Source organism: Cyrtonyx montezumae, unplaced genomic scaffold (genome assembly GCF_038088225.1).
Source record: "Cyrtonyx montezumae isolate F1298 unplaced genomic scaffold, pur_monq_1.0 scaffold_24, whole genome shotgun sequence".
In the NCBI taxonomy this organism is placed as follows: domain Eukaryota; kingdom Metazoa; phylum Chordata; class Aves; order Galliformes; family Odontophoridae; genus Cyrtonyx; species Cyrtonyx montezumae.
Genome location: NW_027071981.1, coordinates 3,513,908 through 3,531,950, shown reverse-complemented (window position 1 = coordinate 3,531,950; position 18,043 = coordinate 3,513,908). Strand labels below are relative to the sequence as shown.

The following is an 18,043-nucleotide window of genomic DNA, read 5'->3' as shown; positions in this document are numbered from 1 at the left end:
AGTCTGTTAGTTCCATGAAGGAATTTAAATACGTCTGTCAGGATTGAGACAGTGTTGTGCTACACCTCAAGTAAAGCCACAAGGATGGACTGGGAGAATCAACACTGCTATATGTTAAAATGCACTCGTGTTGCAGTTGCACCAAACGACCTCCACAAACTCGTGCTGGATTTACTGTGGCATTTTGTTTTTCTTTCCACAGTCCGCACCTGAAATTCAACAACCTGACCTTGATTTCAACTCATGGCCTTCCAGGAAAAGACCTACCAGGCTCCAAACATAGAAGATTTTTAATTAACAGGTTTGATTTAATATGTAAACAGTTCAGTAACTTCAGCATAACACTCTGTAATTTTCTGTGAACTGGTCCTAAATTCTTCTAGAAACACATGTAGATAGTCTCAAATTAATCCAGTCTGTCCATATGGCCTGTGAAATGAGTTCAATATTGCTATTACAAGGGAGGGGTCACCGAGTATTAATCAAGTGGTAACTTCAGTGATGCCCTGAAGAGCCAGCTCTTCAAGTGACAAAACAGCCATCTTCTTGCTGAACCTTAAACCAGAAACAAAGATCTGAGAATAGCATGATGTTGACCTGTTTAAAACTGTCTCAACATATTCTGAAGTTTGCCCTATCAAGGAATTTTTTGGTAAATAGTTGGAGAGATGATTTTTTTTTAATGTAGAAAGGTGTGTTTGTAAGTACAGGTCTAGGAAATGAAGGGATTATAAATTCACACGAAAGCGCGTGCACTTTTTCCTAAGTATACTGTAAGAAAAGACTTGTAATAACAAAATATCCACCCTGATGGAAAGTTGTTGTTCATAGCTGCCTTGCCAGAATTAGCTGTTAAAATCTGAAAGTAGATTAAGAGTGAAAATGGAACTCTGCAGGGTATGGTTTTTGAAAGCATCCCTGTGATTTTGGAGTGTCAGTCTCCTGGGAGCTGTGCACCTCAATTATAAAGGTGCTTTTGAAAACCCTAATCTCTCCTTGATGTCCATTTTATTTATAGATTTCTGCATGATTACAGTTTAGAGTTGACAGTGGGTGTCTTCCGTTCTTTATTTCCCTCTGGTATTTGTGAGTACAGAGGATGCAGAGCACCTCAGAAAGTCCGAACATTCAGTTCTAAAATTCTTCAGGCCACAGCAACAACTTTTTTTTTTTCCTTTCTATTTGTTATTGTTGTCATTCTCTGGGACAACTTTGGGAACTCATTAAACAGCAATTAATGTGCAGCAGTCAGTTATGGTGCTTTAGACATATGCTGGCACTAGTAGCAAAATATGTTGGTGGTGCTGTTTCTCTTTCTGGAGCTCTCTTAGTGGAGAGACACACCTGCACTGTTTCTCTCCTTCTCTCCTACACCTGCTAATTTTGTTTTCTTTTGGATAGCCAATATGATAATTTCTCTTTTGCTTCTGCTAACATTCACTTAATTTTGCAGGGGAATTCAGTTGCACAAAATATAAAAATACAAGACAAAAAAAAAATTTAGATCATTAAAACATTTTCTTTGCAGGTACAAAAGTCTCCTCCTTGCATCAACCTGCAAATAAAAAGCAGAGTAAAGCATTTTCTTTTTTTCTGATTTTATTTCTAAATTATGTGGTTATATGGCCCAGCACTGGGAGGGATTATTTGGTTTTAGCAAAAAGTTGTCAATTTGTAACTGAGTATTTTATAATGACTAATCTTTTACTATAGGCTGCAGTAAACTCACAGCAAGAGAACAGACTAGAACCACTAGGGGACTTGGGCTAACTCACCAGATGTCTAATTAATGCCTGCTGTCAGCTGCTGAAATGTCACTTACAGATATTCTTTCTTCACAGCCACTGTTTTAATGATGAAGATTATGCACAGATGTCACTTTGTTCCTGGGTTCACGTTGTGGTTGGTAAAATGACTGGCATAAATCGCTCTGCCAAATATGTAGTTGTTTCCAAGGAGAGAAAAGTACCGTATGACCACCTTGTTCTCTGCACAGGACAGAACTATCAGGTAGGATTCTGTGCAGAGTGAAATTATATATATATTTTTTTTTCTTTTTTTTTAACAGTAAACAGGGTTTTGTCAATTAGCAAAGGAGTAGAATTGCTCCTTAGCAATTGCACGACCAGTATGTTTGCAGCCTGCAAACAGCAGGTCGTACTGCTTCGTGCAGCTCTACAGCTTGGAGAGGGAGGTTTTACAGAATCTTCTACCAGCAATGGATCACCTCAGGATCAGATGTTAAGCAAAGCTGTCAGTATTTTTGCCACTGTGACCAGCAAACCTGCTGAAGAGTTGATCCAGTTGACATGTGGCCCCAGCCAGCGGGACTGAACTCCAGCTGGTGTAACACCATTTGACCTAGTTTTGGCAATGGAGGGGATTTCTTTTCAAATTAATTACTTGATTCACCTGATGAGCATGCCTAGGCACATACATGGTGCCACGTATTGTTGTAGCGCATGGTTAAGTTTCAGGTGAGGTCAGGTGGCCTATGGTACTCTCGCAGTATGTTGCAGGACAGAAGTGAAAAGGACCAGTTTTTCAGCTGAGGTTCTTTGTTTTCACCTTGATGGCAACTGAAGCAGTTTTGCCATTCCCCTAGCTTACAGCAGCAGCACAGATCTCTGAACAGAGCGTGTAACGTGAAGTTATGCAGCGTGGAACTCAGTCTTGCTGTCAAATCAGATCTCCCTGTACTAGGTAGCTGCTTCCAGTTTTGTACTGTAAGTGTGATTAAGTGCTCCTAGAAAAAAATATATTCGGATGCAACTCTGACTTGTGACATAAGTTGTGGGAAATAACTACAACAGAGGAGGAAGAGAGAAGGGATGCAAGGGAAGATGCAGCTTTTATATGCCTTCAAGAAGAATATATCATCTATTTTTAGCTTCAAGCTCTACCAAAAAAAAAAAAACAACAAAAAAAAGGAATTATTTTTATTATGCAGTTTCTTTACACAGAGATGCTTTAACAGAAAAAATTCTTAACAGTACTTGAAGATATATGTCATATAAGTTTATTCATCCATTTGTTCCAGGTCCTGTCTCCCACTGGAGCAGATATCAGTAAACTCCCAACTAATAGGGAAGCCATTAGTAAATGTCCACAAAGATACACAGGGAAAATCCCTTCCAATCATTTTACTCTCAACGATGATGAGGACTGCTTGAAGGCAATGGACTGGCTGAAGGAAAACTTTATCAACTCAGAAGGTAAGGATTTTGGTCACACACACACTCGCAGAAATATTCCGTAGGCTTATTGTTTCATTAACTCCACAGTATAATTGATGCTCAATTAATTAGAACAAAGTCTTTCATCTGCTGTGCTTTGTTTTCTAGATTAATTTACAATTTGTTGTCATTTTTGATACTGAGCATATTTATCTAGGAGAAAAAAAAAAAGGCTTGAGATAGATTAATCATCTGTAATTATTATATAAAACAAAATGAGTCCCAAATGTAAAGCTGGCTGGAGTCATTAATTAGACAATTAAATAATAATTTAATTAGTGAGTGCGTTTTTCTCTTATAGATGAACATCTAGATTTGAGGCATAGCACAAAGAAAACAGGTCTAAATTGGGAGGCAAGATTTTTTTTTCTTTTCTGTCATCTTTGTGTTCCGTTACATCAGTATACAGCTTTGCACATAGAACTGCAGTCTCTCTGTGTTATCCTTTTAACCCTTAAGGTCACATTTTTTCCCTGATATCTGTTCCTGTGCACGCTGCTCATATATTCACTGAATGTGCATGCTGTAGAAAATACCCAGAATCGTCCAGAATTCCAAGTTAAATCCTTTCCACAACTGAAAGGAGCTCAAACAGTGAACGAATTCACCAATCACGTCTTCTTTGTGTCAGAGTGGTTAGGGAAGAGTTCAGAGCAGGAAAGTTCTTGAAAGCAAAACCAGGAGTTTCCTAAAAACACAGCTGAACTGTCTCACTCAACAGAGAGTAGACTAATGAGAATTGATAGCTGATCGCCGTGGTCTGCTGAGTTCAAGCCCTGCTTGGCAGACTTTTAAAGATCTCGAGATCCTAGAAGTTTCTTTATCATCTTCCGAGTTTGCTGTGATCAGGACAGGAGAGAATAAACATCCTAATGTCTCAGCTCACATTTTCTTCAGACAGCTTCTCAGCCTCAAGCACGTGAACAGAGCAGTGTGCGTGGCTTTACGTGGTGTCCAGCTGACAGGCACAGACGAGGTGGTTAGTTTTCCTATTCGTTACTGCTCATCTTTCATACAAAACCGTGCATTGCCCAGTCCTGGAATGTGCTCAAACACACCTGAGCAGAAATACCAGAAATAGAAGGAGCCAGTGCCTATCAAGGCATGTGGGTCAGTTACTGTTCAGGCAAAGGGGAAGTCTTGTGGCACTTCATCTCTTTTGGGACCAAGGCACATTTGCTACTACTAAAGGAGTATTAATAATTTCAGCACTGCTGCTGGCTTCTGGTGTGATGTAAAGGAGGGTATCTTAATTAGGTGCTATCCCATCTTTATCAATAAGCTAAACCCATAGCTCCCGAAGAGCCCAGTCCAGGGGGGCTGCTGGATAACTACAGTTCCTTTCCATACAACTTTCTCTTGCTGCATCCTCTTCTCACTCATCTGTTACTTTTACCAAAAGCAGTTTGAAGCCTCCACGACACTGCCACCTTCCTTCCTCCGTGGGCTCCTCCTCATGGGAGCAGGAGTGGTGCTGGGGGCTCCTATGCCTGGGGCTGGAGCAGGGTGAGCACCAGCCCTAGCCCTGGGGCTGTGTCTTCCCTGACAAAACCCAGCTGCCTCCTGCGTGTAACCCATTAGAACTGTAATTGTAACTAATTGAAATTCACCTCCTATTAGCGCTGCACTTTCTGTGAATATAAAAAGTAGGACGGGAGTAAAGAAAGAAACAAAACTGCTTTAATGGCCCAAAATGGAGCAATTATTTTTTCTCTTTACGTAAACGTAGTTTACTGCCTTATTAAAAACATGTTTGTAGGAATACTATCACATTAAAATTCCAGCGCTCGAATCAACAACCAAAGCAGCTGATGCTCTAGCTAACATGATGTTTTCATCTTTAGCTTCTGCAAACTAAAAAGATTCGGGTCATCCTGGGATCACTGAAATCTTGTGCTTCCACTTGTGGAAAATGAATGAGCCTGCTCTGCAGCAGAACTCTGACACTGGAGTAATAAATGATAAAACCACGCTAACGATCTTTATTTATGGCTGCTTTTTTCCATGGAAGATGATTATGTTTACTCACAGATAGATACACGTTCATGTAGTTAAATAATAAAAGCATCCTGAGGAATCGCTATCTGTCCAGTGAACATAATTTCAGTCCATAATGAATATCAGTAGTTCCTAGACTACTAGTGCTGTAATCTAAAAAGCCCCTAATATTGTCATAAGCAGAAACTGTAAACTGCTGATTTACAAGAGGTCAGCAAAGGAACATTGCTTTCCTTAATGTAATGTAATTGTATTTAATATTACCATATAAAACAGAATTTTAATTTTCCTTGAGAAATGTTGGGCTTGAATCTGATCTCGTATATACAGAAATGCCAATGTGTAATGCAATCAGTGAACTTCCCCCCAAAGAGACTGGCTCTGCCAAACAGTGATGATCTCTCTGCTGGCCAGGCTCATGTACTTTAGAGTCAGACTAACCCTTTGCTAGGGTGGGCCTTTGGTAAGCACTTCTCATTCCCACCAGGAGAGGAATTCTCAGTCCATCCTACAAGAGATGTGGTATTTTGCATGAATTACTTGAAGGCAGAGTGGATCTGGGAGCAGAAAGATGCTTTCTCTATGGTTCAAGGGGACAGAGGGAGCAGGGAGGAAAGGAGCAGTTTTCAGGCCCTCCTTGGAGGAATATTTACGTGTTTTATATTAAACATCCTTAGATAAAGCACACAGCTGTTCTAATGTATGCCTTGTCTGCAAATCGAGCTTTTGTACAAGGAAGCAACAGTGCCAGCAATCTCCTGCATCACACATCAGCTTGTCTTCTCCGACTTGCTCCTTCCCAGTTTCTCTTTTTTTTTTCCTGCACAATGTATTTAATTTGCTCCTGTTCCCCTGCCTGCCCAGTGAGTGCTTTGAATATAAGCAAAATTGAGAAGGAAGAGAAGAACAAAATAAAATGTGGTCTTTTTTCTCTTTTTCTTTGGCCCCAGAGGATTTTCAATCAGAATAATTTCAAATTATGGGGTCAGAATGAATGTCATACTTCTGTGTTAAGTACTTGCCTACTTTGTGGGATGTTTTGTACAGATTCTTCACTAAATTATCTTAGCTACTGTTGCTAGGTAACATTTGTTTGCTTCATAGCATCAGAGAAATAAGAGGGTCAAAGAGAGCAATTTCGTGTTATTATCATCTGAGTTACACTAATAAGGTTTTCATTGTACATCTTAGAAATTTCCCCCCCTTTTTTTTCCCCCTTAGGGAACGTCATTGTCTATGGGAATACAATTGACATTTACACCACGGTAGAAACCTTCTTATCTCTGGGAATCGATGGCTCTCGCGTCCATCTCGTGCAGCCTCCACTCAGCTCAAACGTTACTTGCCTTAACAACAACGAAATCGAAAGTGCTGTGCAGGAGGCACTGTCAGAGGCTGGCGTGTCTGTTTATTATGACAGTATCCTGGCACAGTGGAGCAAAGGCGACGACCCAGACCTTATCACATGTGCAGCTTTCACTACTAATACAAAACCGTTCCAATTGCAGTGCTCGGTAAGTATATGCTTTCATTGTATTTCCTTCAGGCTGCTTTTTAAGACAAAGACCATCAAATCCTGATAGTCCCTTGCTGGTTTATCTATTTTCTCATTGTCTCCAGAAGAATTAACGTTCAATTGTCAGCCTGAAGGATTGTTTTGTACAAAAATCCAAATAATACTACTGTTAATTCCCTGACTGATTTGGATTTAAATGTATTATAGTCAGCTGACGCACCAATAGTTGTTCACTGTTGAGTGACAAATGCTCTTAATTCATTTTCTACATCATTCTAGAAATCCTTTTCTTATTTAAATGCGTACAGTAACTCCTGTCTATAGTTATGTGCATATGATTAAGATTTCATTAAGTCATACTAGCAGCCAAGGATAGAGGCCTACTACGTATTTATTATACATCTTGAACAGATTTTTCTCCCTCTACATTACTGATTGCATTTGCGTTCACCTAAAGTACCGAGAGCTTATCTAGGTAAATTACACGCACACTCACACACATGGTGCTCCTGTGAGACAGGGACAGTTTTAAATATTTCCTAATGGGGAAACTAGTACTGTTTTTCATCACTGGGCTGATCTGTGTGCTTCTGGTAGAGTCATTTCAAAATGTGTGTCCACGGAAAGACCTATGGCCCTCACAGCACAACCTCACTATGTTGTCTGCTCCTTCGTGCAGTAAGGGCTGTAGATCTGGGAAGGAAGGACCATGTGCCACTCCCAGAGGGCTCCCCAGCCAGCTTCTCTGAGCTGGAAAGCCACACATTATAGTTGTGGGTTTTTTTCCCCAGTCTTTTTTTTTTTCTCCAGTGTGGAGATATCCAAGCCCTTCCTGAGAAGGTAAAAACCTTGCACGAGTCTTTCATCCACTGGCTTTCACCTGGCTTTGGTCACCACATCAGATATGACATTCCTTTTGCTATGTCCTTGTATGCAGCTCTTGAGTTTTTCCCTTCCTTCTTTGAAATCCCTGTTTTTATTATTCCACAGAGATGTGAATGTAGTTCTCATAACTTCAATATCCAGTCACAAACCCATACCTCCTCTCCTCTCCTCTCCTCTCCTCTCCTCTCCTCTCCTCTCCTCTCCTCTCCTCTCCTCTCCTCTCCTCTCCTCTCCTCTCCTCTCCTCTCCTCTCCTCTCCTCTCCTCTCCTCTCCTCTCCTCTCCTCTCCTCTCCTCTCCTCTCCTCTCCTCTCCTCTCCTCTCCTCTCCTCTCCTCTCCTCTCCTCTCCTCTCCTCTCCTCTCCTCTCCTCTCCTCTCCTCTCCTCTCCTCTCCTCTCCTCTCCTCTCCTCTCCTCTCCTCTCCTCTCCTCTCCTCTCCTCTCCTCTCCTCTCCTCTCCTCTCCTCTCCTCTCCTCTCCTCTCCTCTCCTCTCCTCTCCTCTCCTCTCCTCTCCTCTCCTCTCCTCTCCTCTCCTCTCCTCTCCTCTCCTCTCCTCTCCTCTCCTCTCCTCTCCTCTCCTCTCCTCTCCTCTCCTCTCCTCTCCTCTCCTCTCCTCTCCTCTCTCCTCTCCTCTCCTCTCCTCTCCTCTCCTCTCCTCTCCTCTCCTCTCCTCTCCTCTCCTCTCCTCTCCTCTCCTCTCCTCTCCTCTCCTCTCCTCTCCTCTCCATCACCTTTCCCACATGGCCCGTGCCATTCCTTCAAGACCCCCATTATCTTCTGTTTTGTTTCTCTTGCTCTTTTGTGCCCCTTGCCTATCCTTCATGGCCTCAAAGTTGAGTCCCTTCTGATGCCAAGGTCACTCTGTTCTCCAAATCCAGCTCAGCTGCCTTGCCAGGCTCCCAGCCTCCTGGAAGGGCAGGCACAGAGGAGGATGGGAGGTCCAGAGCAGCCTCCACAGGAAGCAATCTGTGCAGGAATCGGCCCTACAGCCGTGCTGGACCTTTTGGGATTTGAGCCAATATCAACTGTTGATTGGCAGTTCTTAGGGTCTTAATTTGTTGAGTCCTGCAGGAGGAAAACAACAGGAGAAAATCTCTTTCCCGAAGGCAGCAGCCTCCCTCCCTCCCTCCCTCCCCTCCCGGGCTGACAGATGGCTCCCAGCCTGGAGGCTGCAGCAGTCCCCTCCCTCCCCTCCCTGCTAGCAGGCAGGACACCGGGCAGAGCTCCCTGCTTTGGGATCTACTAGATGGTTAGGCATTAACTACACAGTGCTCATTACCTGCTTTATACACAAAAAAAGCACAGAGCCTGTTGCTCCTCTGCTGCTGCCTGCCTCACCAGTGGCTTTAGTGGGCACAGTGGGGACGGGTTGGACTAGATGACCTTAAATGTTTTTTTCCAGCCTTAATGATTCTGTGATTCTTGGTTTCCCTCTCCCGTGCCTTTCCTCACAGCCGTGAGCATCTGATGCTTGCCTTCAGTCCACAGCTCACTGGTGGTCTAATTGGGTAATACCTTTACCTGGCTCACAACTGTGACCTCCCCGAGGCTGCCTATAAGCAATAGACAGATTACTGACACTGCTTCCTCTGATGTATATCCCAAGCTGTTTGAGATGAAGGCAGTAAGGTGCTCGTCCGATGACTTCTTTCATGCTTTTCTCAGTCTGTGCAGTAATATTTCTTGGTGGAGGACAGGAGCATTTGTTGTTGTGTAATCATTTTAAAAGCTGAGGGCACTGATGAAGGGGAGAGCTTATTTTAAAAGTTCTGGAGCTCCACAATATATATTACAGCAACAAGATGGTCAGCCTTCATCTGTTCCCTCTGCAGACCACCTGATCTTGTTTAAAGCCTATCCTGTCATTCTTACTTTTAACCCTCAATACCGACTCTTTGCCCTTCCCTTATACTATTCCGGGGACCTGCCAGCTATCGATTTATCCTTTGTTAGAGCCACCTGTGAAGACCTGCTTGTAGCTTCTCGTGCTTGTGTTGTCTCTGCTGCTTTGTGCCAGAGGTGGAGGCATGGGGCAGGGCTTGGTTTGGGCTCGTGCTCCAACTGCAGTGGCCCAGCCTCACTTCCCCACACCTCGTTCCTTCTGCTCCAGCACTTGTGCACAATACTAGCTGGGTTTGAAACCTGCTGTTATTAATGCAAAGAGCCTGTGCAGGATGTGCAGAAGGAAGGGGAGGGCTAGCACACCCCACAGCCCTCCCTCCTGCCCCGTGCTGGGTTTCAAAGCAGCTCCTTGGGCACCCAGCACACACTGCGGGACGTGCTGAGTGCACATCTGCTCCATGCCAGCATCTCATGCCTCAGACGAGACTGTGGCTGCTTCCAGCACGCCTGCTTTGTGCTGCCTGACATAGCAGCGCTGCCTCGGCTCCCATTTTCGGGACTGGAGGGCTCATCTGCTCGCTGGAGTCCCAGGAGAGGGTGTGGGCAGATGCCACAGGAGGACAAAAGGAGGGAATTATCACTAGCTTTTTCTTTGAGACCTAGAGGAGGAATTTAGGGATTTAGGGCTATTTTCTTTCAATGCCCTCGAAATCTCCTGTGGGGAAGGCGAGCTCATGGCCTCGGTAGCTGCTGCTCTGGATAAATCCCTACCTCAGGGCCAGTTCTATAAGCTGAGCAGTAGGACAGTGAGCCGGTGTTTACAAAGAATGAAAGTCATGTCTCTTCTCACTCCACAAGCTAAAATGTGCTGAATATCCATCAGCTCAGTTTATGACCAGCTTCAGAAAGGCCTGCCAAATGGACCAAGGATTTAATTGAAACGCAGTCTCCTTTGGGCTGCTCCACTTGAACAATGGGTCCATCTGATGGCCATCCAGTCCTGTGCCTCGTATCTGAGAGCAGTAAGGATGTGCAGAGAAATCTACCTGCTAAATCAAGCATTATCCAGGTCTGGAATAGTAACAAGATGTGTTTTGGTCACAACAGACTTTGAATGCACTCTCCAGAATCTGATGTATAATAAATTTGAGTACTTTCCTTCTCATGTAAATACTCATTCTCTTAGTACCTCTCACAATCTTCTTGTCCTCCACTGCTTCCACTGGCTTCAATTCAGTGTTTTGGATGAGCATGACATCTCTTCTGAACAATTTGCATGTTGTACCTTTCAGTTTCACTGAATGTCTCTGTTCCGGTAGCCATGGTAGCATAGTTTGCTGGTAAACAGTTTGAAAAATATTTGTAATATATGGTTATCCTGCTAAAATACATTGTACTTTTTCTATTACTTAGTTTTTCAATTTAGCTTCAGCATCTGAAAGAAGAAAAACAACTTTATAAAGAATTCAGATCTATTTTGTATACTAATGCAGAAAATGTGCACATCCACTCAGGCTATTTGACATGGGTAATATCAGAGTTTTTTCAATAAAATTCATCTACTTAACAGAAGTAAATGAGTCTGGTTTAGCAATTCTCCCCTTCTAATCCAATATTTATAGCTTTCATTCTAGTAGCTATAAATATTGGATCAGAAGGATTTATCTGTCTATATAAAATCATACTGCATTTCATGTTCTTGTTTTCTAAAATAAATAACATTCAGAACGAAGCAGAGGTTTTTATTTATGAAATTGGTTGGTAACTACTGCTTAATAACCTGTGCTTGCTTACAATTCTTCTTAGGCATTTTTCAGCTTTGCCTCCAAGAGAGTGGATTATGAAACCTTTAAGGCAATTAATGATGCTTGCCTTGTTTTTGATGGAAGGCTTGTGATTGATACTGAATTCCGCACTAATGATGTCAGTATCAGGGCTGCAGGTCCTTTAACAAAGTACTCCAGGAAATATTATGCAAATGAATGGACTCACAGCAACTTCAATTCAAAGGAGATTGGCTTTGAACTTGCTGCATCTATGCTGAGTCTCTTTGATCCAACCCCCAAGCCCTTTTCGAAGCCACCAGAAGGCACAGATAGCCTCATCCCCATGTATAAGGGGTGTAAAATTCAAGGTATGTGAAAGTGGAGGTTAGTCATACTCTCGTACTCTCTTTGGTCTTTTTGCTGTTATATAGTGCAGGCTGGCCCACTTCAGTAGCCACCTAATGGCAGTGAAGTCATCAAAGCTCCCTGTATAGTTTGTGCAGCAGTGACATCAGGGAACGATTCTGCCTGCATTCATGGAAGGATCCATTTCTCCTTGTCATCACCTAGCTCAAGATATTTAAAAGCTTTGCCTAATTTATGGTAGACTACTTCTATTTTCAAGTGAGGGGAACGGTAGCATCCCAGAAAAATGACTGCTGCTGTCTACTGAGAGGTATCTCGGGTGGGATGAATTATTTACAAGAGTTGTATATTAAATATACCCTAACACTCATCATTCTTCACTTGTCTTTAGCTCCATAGTCTTGTCTAGGAGTTGAGGAGAAGAACAAAAACCAAAAAACTTATGCTGAAGGTTTTTTTTCTAATAGCACACAAATTTATGCTTTCATTTATATTGCAGTTGTGATGAGAACTTTTCAAGGTATGGCCGGTGCACCAATATCTGTGGCAGAGCAGATTGTGAAGCCGCAAAACAATTTTTCCTCTTTAGCCACTTAGTTAAAATACACATGCAGAGGGTGGAGGGTGAGAAACACTTTGGTTTTGTTTACAATTGAGTGAACTTCATCTTTTCATTTATGGCAGGAGGTGTTCTTCCCAGAGGTTATAATTACTTGCACATTTCCAGACCAGAAGTCCCCATCCGCTTGGACTTAGTGCTTGCACTGTCTGATCATGTAAGTTCTGTTATTTACCTTTCCCCCCTTTTTTTTTTTGCCTCAGCTGGAAAAATGCTCCTATTCAGGAACATGCATGAGGTACCACGCTTAAAGTGCCACGTATATTAAAAATAAATAAATAGAGTGAGGATGGGTTTAAGTATGCATTTAGAGACCTTCTGGAGCTGGGAGTCATCAGTAAAATCTGTAATGGAACAAACCACGATCTGTGATCATTTAATTTAATTATTAATCTATTTCAATGTAAAGGCTTTTGATTTCAGTGTAAATGTTTTAAGCACAGAATATGATTATCTGGTCAATAGATCTGAGGTGGCACTGCAGCTCAGCTCCTTGACATCTTTATCAGATGGCTCCCTGCAATAAGGTGCCATGAATGCAGACAGATGATGAAACACGAGTAGAATTCTGCTGATTTCTAGATGAGTAGGAAAAGAATAATTTCCAGAAGGGATGTTTTGTACTTTGTTGCCAGAAAACAGTCAGTGCTACAGTGAGAGTCTTCGGTCTCTGAACATAAAAGAGGGAAGCACTCGACATACTTAAGTTACACAGAAGATTCTCCTGTGACACAAATGCAGAGATGCTTCTCTTACTGGGGAATCTACTTATGAAACAGGAAGTCTGTATTTGTATGTTTTAAAACCAGGAAGGGCCATGCACCTAGTCAAGCTTCCATTTCAGATAGATTATACCGTTTTCCTCAGGGGTTTCCAAACCAAGGCCATTCTAGTAGATAGTAGAGAGTGACTATGTTGATGTTCATTTTAAAACTTAGATAGCAGTGGTCTGTGGAATGAAATATTTTATAAAGAAATCCATGCTTTTGGGTGACTGGGGGGTGTGGAGATCAAAGCATGGCTCACTTTGTTTTCCAGCTCTTCAGATCCAGGATGAGCTGTCCAAAGCAGCTCATACTAGGAGCCAAAGAGAACTATTAGGAAAAAATTGATTTTGTCACACCAAACTGCAAGAATGTGCTAAGAATTCTTTTTCTCTACCTTCGATTTCCTGTTGTCTGAAAGTGGAATGCCTTTAAAGCTACTCCTCCATGTAGATCCTAAAATAATTCCCTAGGAAAGTAGTACGAGAAGCTTGTGAAATGGATTGGCTGAGAGATACGGAAATAAACAAAGGTTACTGCAGCCTAGCAACAGGTTTTAAAGACGTATAAAACTGAAACATGAATACAGCATTAGAAAATAGCTTCAAGCTATTTGATTATCCCACTGCAATGTTTCGTTTGAGACACATTTTTGTATTTTTGTCTTTTATTTAGTAATTGATTCAACTAGCTGAAACTAAATGCTACCATTTGAGCATAAGCATCCAACAATATTATTCTTTTATGGATAATATCACAGAATCACTAAGGTTGGAAAAGACCTCTAAGATCATCTAGTCCAACCATCAACCCATCACCACCATGCCCATAAACTTTCACTCAATGCCACTCTGCACATATACTGCTCGTGTACACACATATATATGGATATATAATATGGAGAGAGCATAGAAGTATGTTCTTTGCTCATTAGGATGGTATCTTATACTAAGTTATGGTATGTCATGTGTATGCAATCATACAGACACCATGTAATAAATGAAGATGAGCAGGGTTTCACTCAGCTGTTAACAGAGGCATCTAGTGTTATCCCTCCTAACCTCAAGCTGCTGCTCCATAAGGTCACAAGTCTTATGTGTCCTGTGTCACAACTGCCAGTGTGGTTTGAATGTGCCAGATACCCTTAGGTGCCTCATATGCCACAGGCATGGGCAGCCAAAGCCTGTGCTGTCCTCTCAGTTGTATGCTTCACAGTTTCTATGCAGTTAACCAAAGTCTAAGCCATACAGAAAGCCTTTTGTGTCCAAAGCATGGCACTTTGTGGTGTAGACTGTGTTACAAGGAACGGATATTCTTGATTTAAATGCTCTGTGGATTTTGAGAAATGGAAAAAATCAGATGGAAAACTCTGGCTGGTCCTGGCCGTTGTGCCATCTCTCCAGCTTTCCTTCTATTTCTTGTTCCAGGGAACAGAGATTGTAACTGGAAAAGCAAGAGATGGGAATTATTTCCGAATGCACATCAACAAATACAGTATGGTAGACAGCATCACCTGCTTTTCAAAGGAGCCCTTTCCTGCTTCCAACTATATCTGCTTGTATGGGCAGCATGAGCGTCTTCTTAATGACCTTCATTATCGCTGGAGAGAAGGGCAGATTACAGACCTTTACAGGTAAGATGAATTTAGCACGGTGCCTAAAATTCCTAGATGAGTTATAGTTTCCTTTTAGGACTACATCCTTATCTTCTCGCTATTTTCCCTTAGAAAGCAAGAGAGATTTTAAAAAATCTTTTCAATTATTCGGTGAAATTCTCAGTGGTGATGCAAGTCCTGAAGACCTTCCACAGAAAGAACTGTGTCTCTGAGATGTGATAGAATTCTTTAAGCGTGTAATTGAAATAGGTGGTAGAAAACTTGCTGATGCATCTTATTCTGATTTTCATTTGAAAAAAAGTCCTCACGAGTGTTGACTCGGGAGCATGAATTGTCACAAATAGCAAAGTGAAGCACTGCACTTCCATAAACTGCTTTAGAGAGACAAAACCAAACGGGAAATTTTCATTATGATACAAAACTGACGGAAAGCCGCCTCAAAGGTCTGTAGGCTTGATATGGTTATAAGTGATGTGAAGAAAGGCACTAAAATGTTCAGATTGAACAATATTATTTAGATAATGTTTAGTTACGATGCAAAGGATGTGTTGTGGTCCAAGAAAAAACAAATTGCTTGATCACGGCAATCTGCTAATCCAAAAAAATGTGGACATTTGTAGATCGATATGAAACTCCCGAGAAGGTTTTAAGTTAGACTGATGGTGCTGATAGTTCCATGCCTCTGTAGGAATGAAGAACCTGGCATCCTGAGACAGTGAGTTAGGAGCCTCAAAATTCCCATGCCTCTTTCTCTAGGTTTTGCCCTTCTGCTGGTTCAGTGTCAAAAAGCTCTGCCAGAATATGGATAAGGCATTGTATGTGGCTAAGGACAGAGAAATGAGAATGTCTGCTGAAACAGGGGGAGGGAGGGAATCCTATCAAGCCTTTCACTTAATGACAAAGGATTGGTTTGTATGCTGTGTGCTGAGAACAGTGGTATCAGCTGTCAGCTCAAAGGGCGAGCTCCCCTGAAAGGGACGTGGTACGTCACCGGGTCTGGGCGAGCTGATGAGAATTCTACAGCCCTATCCCTGCCATCTCTCTTCATTAGCAATGTTTTGTATTTCCTCATTTCCTTTTATCCCTCATCTTGTATAGGAAGATGGGATGAATGCAAACTTACTTATGGGGTTTAAAATTTTCTTGGACAAGAATGCTTCTTTACAGATTTCACTTCAGGAGATCCAATATGCCTCTGCTGAGAGGCACACTGATTTACAGAAAATGTTGACTTTGTTTTACAGGAGAGGAATGGCACCCAGCAAACACAAAGTTCACATAAACAGCATTACTGTCAGTAGGTGTTAAATGGAATCTGAAGGGAGGTGACACAATTGTATGACATATGGGTTAAGATGGCAGATAATTTTCTTGCCACAGCTGGTGCTGATCAGCTAATATATTCTGAGCACTGGAAGAAACTCAGTATTCAGGTTGTGGCAAGGTATCAGTCTTTCTCATGCTATTACAATATGTAAGCACATCTGTGACCTAATATTTAAAATGAACCACAAATGCTGTCAGAGATTTAGAATCAATTTAGAATTGATGCTTTCTGGAAAGCCATGTCCGGTCTTCCTTTGGCATGGAACAGTAAAATGGATTCAGTGATTTCTCTGCATGCGATAAAAAGAAGGAAAACCATTTTGAGTGATGATATTCCCACGGTCTGTAATGATCTTACATCACTGTGTGAGTGCAAACGTGATGCAAAGGCAGAATCTCTCTCTTTGGAGGAAATAAACTAAAACCAAATCCCAAACAACATTTTACACTACTACACATTACACTTGAACTTGCAGTGTTTTCTAGCAAGATACAAAGTGCCCTTAATGAAGTAAAAAAAGAGTGCGTGGACTGTGAAGGCGTTGCAGTTTGTTAGTGAAGCTTATGAACTTGCCAGTTTGAACCATTCGTTTCCTCTTCCCATCTTTATGCCTGTATTTTGGGAAAGACACTGTGCAACAGCTGTCACCTGGGAGCCAATTTATTTCTGTGTAGCATGCAAATTGTCTTTTAAATAATTAGAAACTGTGCCTAGCAATGAATTTCCTCACTGATTTGTGTTGGGTATAAAGGCTGAAGTTTAACCCCATGATACCGGATTTCCTGACCATAATGGGCCAGTTGCCATTTTCAAATTAGCATTAACAACAGGCCTTCAAGATTCAGCTAACTTCAAGGAGCAACCCCTTCCGGACGCGTGCCTTAAACTGCTGCTAATGGTAATAATGAGAGAAATAACATTTCCTTGTGCTGAGAAAAACGTTCCATTGATTTCAGTGGGAGTTCAACACCATTAAAAGCTGCAGGACTTGCCCCACAACCCAATGAACAATGGAGATCACTCCTCTGTTCCCCCTGATGGAGGAGTCCTGAGGTGACACTCCCCCAAACCCATCCCATGCCAGACCCTGTAATCTGTGAGGCTACTGCTACCCCCCGTCACCCCAATATTGCTTGCTAAGAAATGTGCTACCAGGGACATAGCTATTGCCTACAGCTAAGCTCCTGCAGCCTGATTCTACCATGCATTTGGTACCACCGCTTCGTGTAGAGTAGTATCCGAGTGGCCCAAACTGTTCCTTAGCTAAACATGAGATTAAGAGCTGATGTTTTTGTCTGTAGCTGTGCAAACAGCAGCTGAGGAAATAGGCCATTAAGCCCAAAGATGATCACAACCAGTCAGGCAGCTGTCTCTTCCGACCCCATCATGAGGGGATGCACTTCGGCCTCTGGCTGCTTTATGGGACACCAAGGTCCGTTGGGCAAGTTGTTGGGGCCTAGGGCAGCAAGAGAAATCTCCTCCCTTGTCCCTGCACTACCAGAAGGCTCCAGCCCAGCGTTCCTGAGCACAGAAGTGCTAAGGAGCCCCTGTCAGGGCAGGCACAGCCACAGTATTCTAAAGCTGAGAGTTTTGTGTACGATCCTTTTATGTCCTTGCCTGTTTAACAGCGTTGCTCCCTGGATTTTGAATCCACTTCAGGAAGGAGTTTCTGCAGTTTTTATTGATTTCCTATACCATCACACCTTGAAAAGGCTCACATGGAATTCAAGCACCTAAAAGCGAGGCTCTTTCGTGATAGGGAAGGCTTTTCTTGATGGGAAAAGAAAGTAAATTCCAGGAGGTTTAATTCAAGTGTTCCCTGCACGATGCTCACTGAAAGCCTTCCAATCCTTCCCACTACCAACACTTCAGCAGGTAGAAGAGGGAGGTGTGGAGAAACTTCCAAAACATTATTTAATTTCAAGCTTGTGGGTTTGGTTTTGGTCATCTGTGCTCCACACCACTTCCCAAAGGGAATACAACTGTCCAGTTGCACTCATTTGTATTTTCCTGTAAGGCTGCTGCCAAGTTGTGGAATGGGTCTGCAGATTCCTGCATCTGGAGTACAAAACAGATCATGAGAGGGGGCTCCTGATTCTTGGCAACTGA

General features: G+C 42.4%; 1 protein-coding gene across 1 annotated transcript in view; it reads left to right on the top strand.

Annotated features, from left to right (window-relative positions):
- The window catches only part of CFAP61 (cilia and flagella associated protein 61), an 85,011-nt gene that overhangs the window by 58,224 nt on the left and 8,744 nt on the right, over positions 1–18,043 (top strand). Inside the window, exons 17-23 of the mRNA XM_065739498.1 lie at positions 203–301; positions 1,842–2,010; positions 3,041–3,215; positions 6,456–6,748; positions 11,284–11,611; positions 12,294–12,385; positions 14,420–14,625. Coding sequence (XP_065595570.1) covers positions 203–301; positions 1,842–2,010; positions 3,041–3,215; positions 6,456–6,748; positions 11,284–11,611; positions 12,294–12,385; positions 14,420–14,625 — 1,362 coding nt within the window. The remainder of the gene's footprint in view (positions 1–202; positions 302–1,841; positions 2,011–3,040; positions 3,216–6,455; positions 6,749–11,283; positions 11,612–12,293; positions 12,386–14,419; positions 14,626–18,043) is intronic.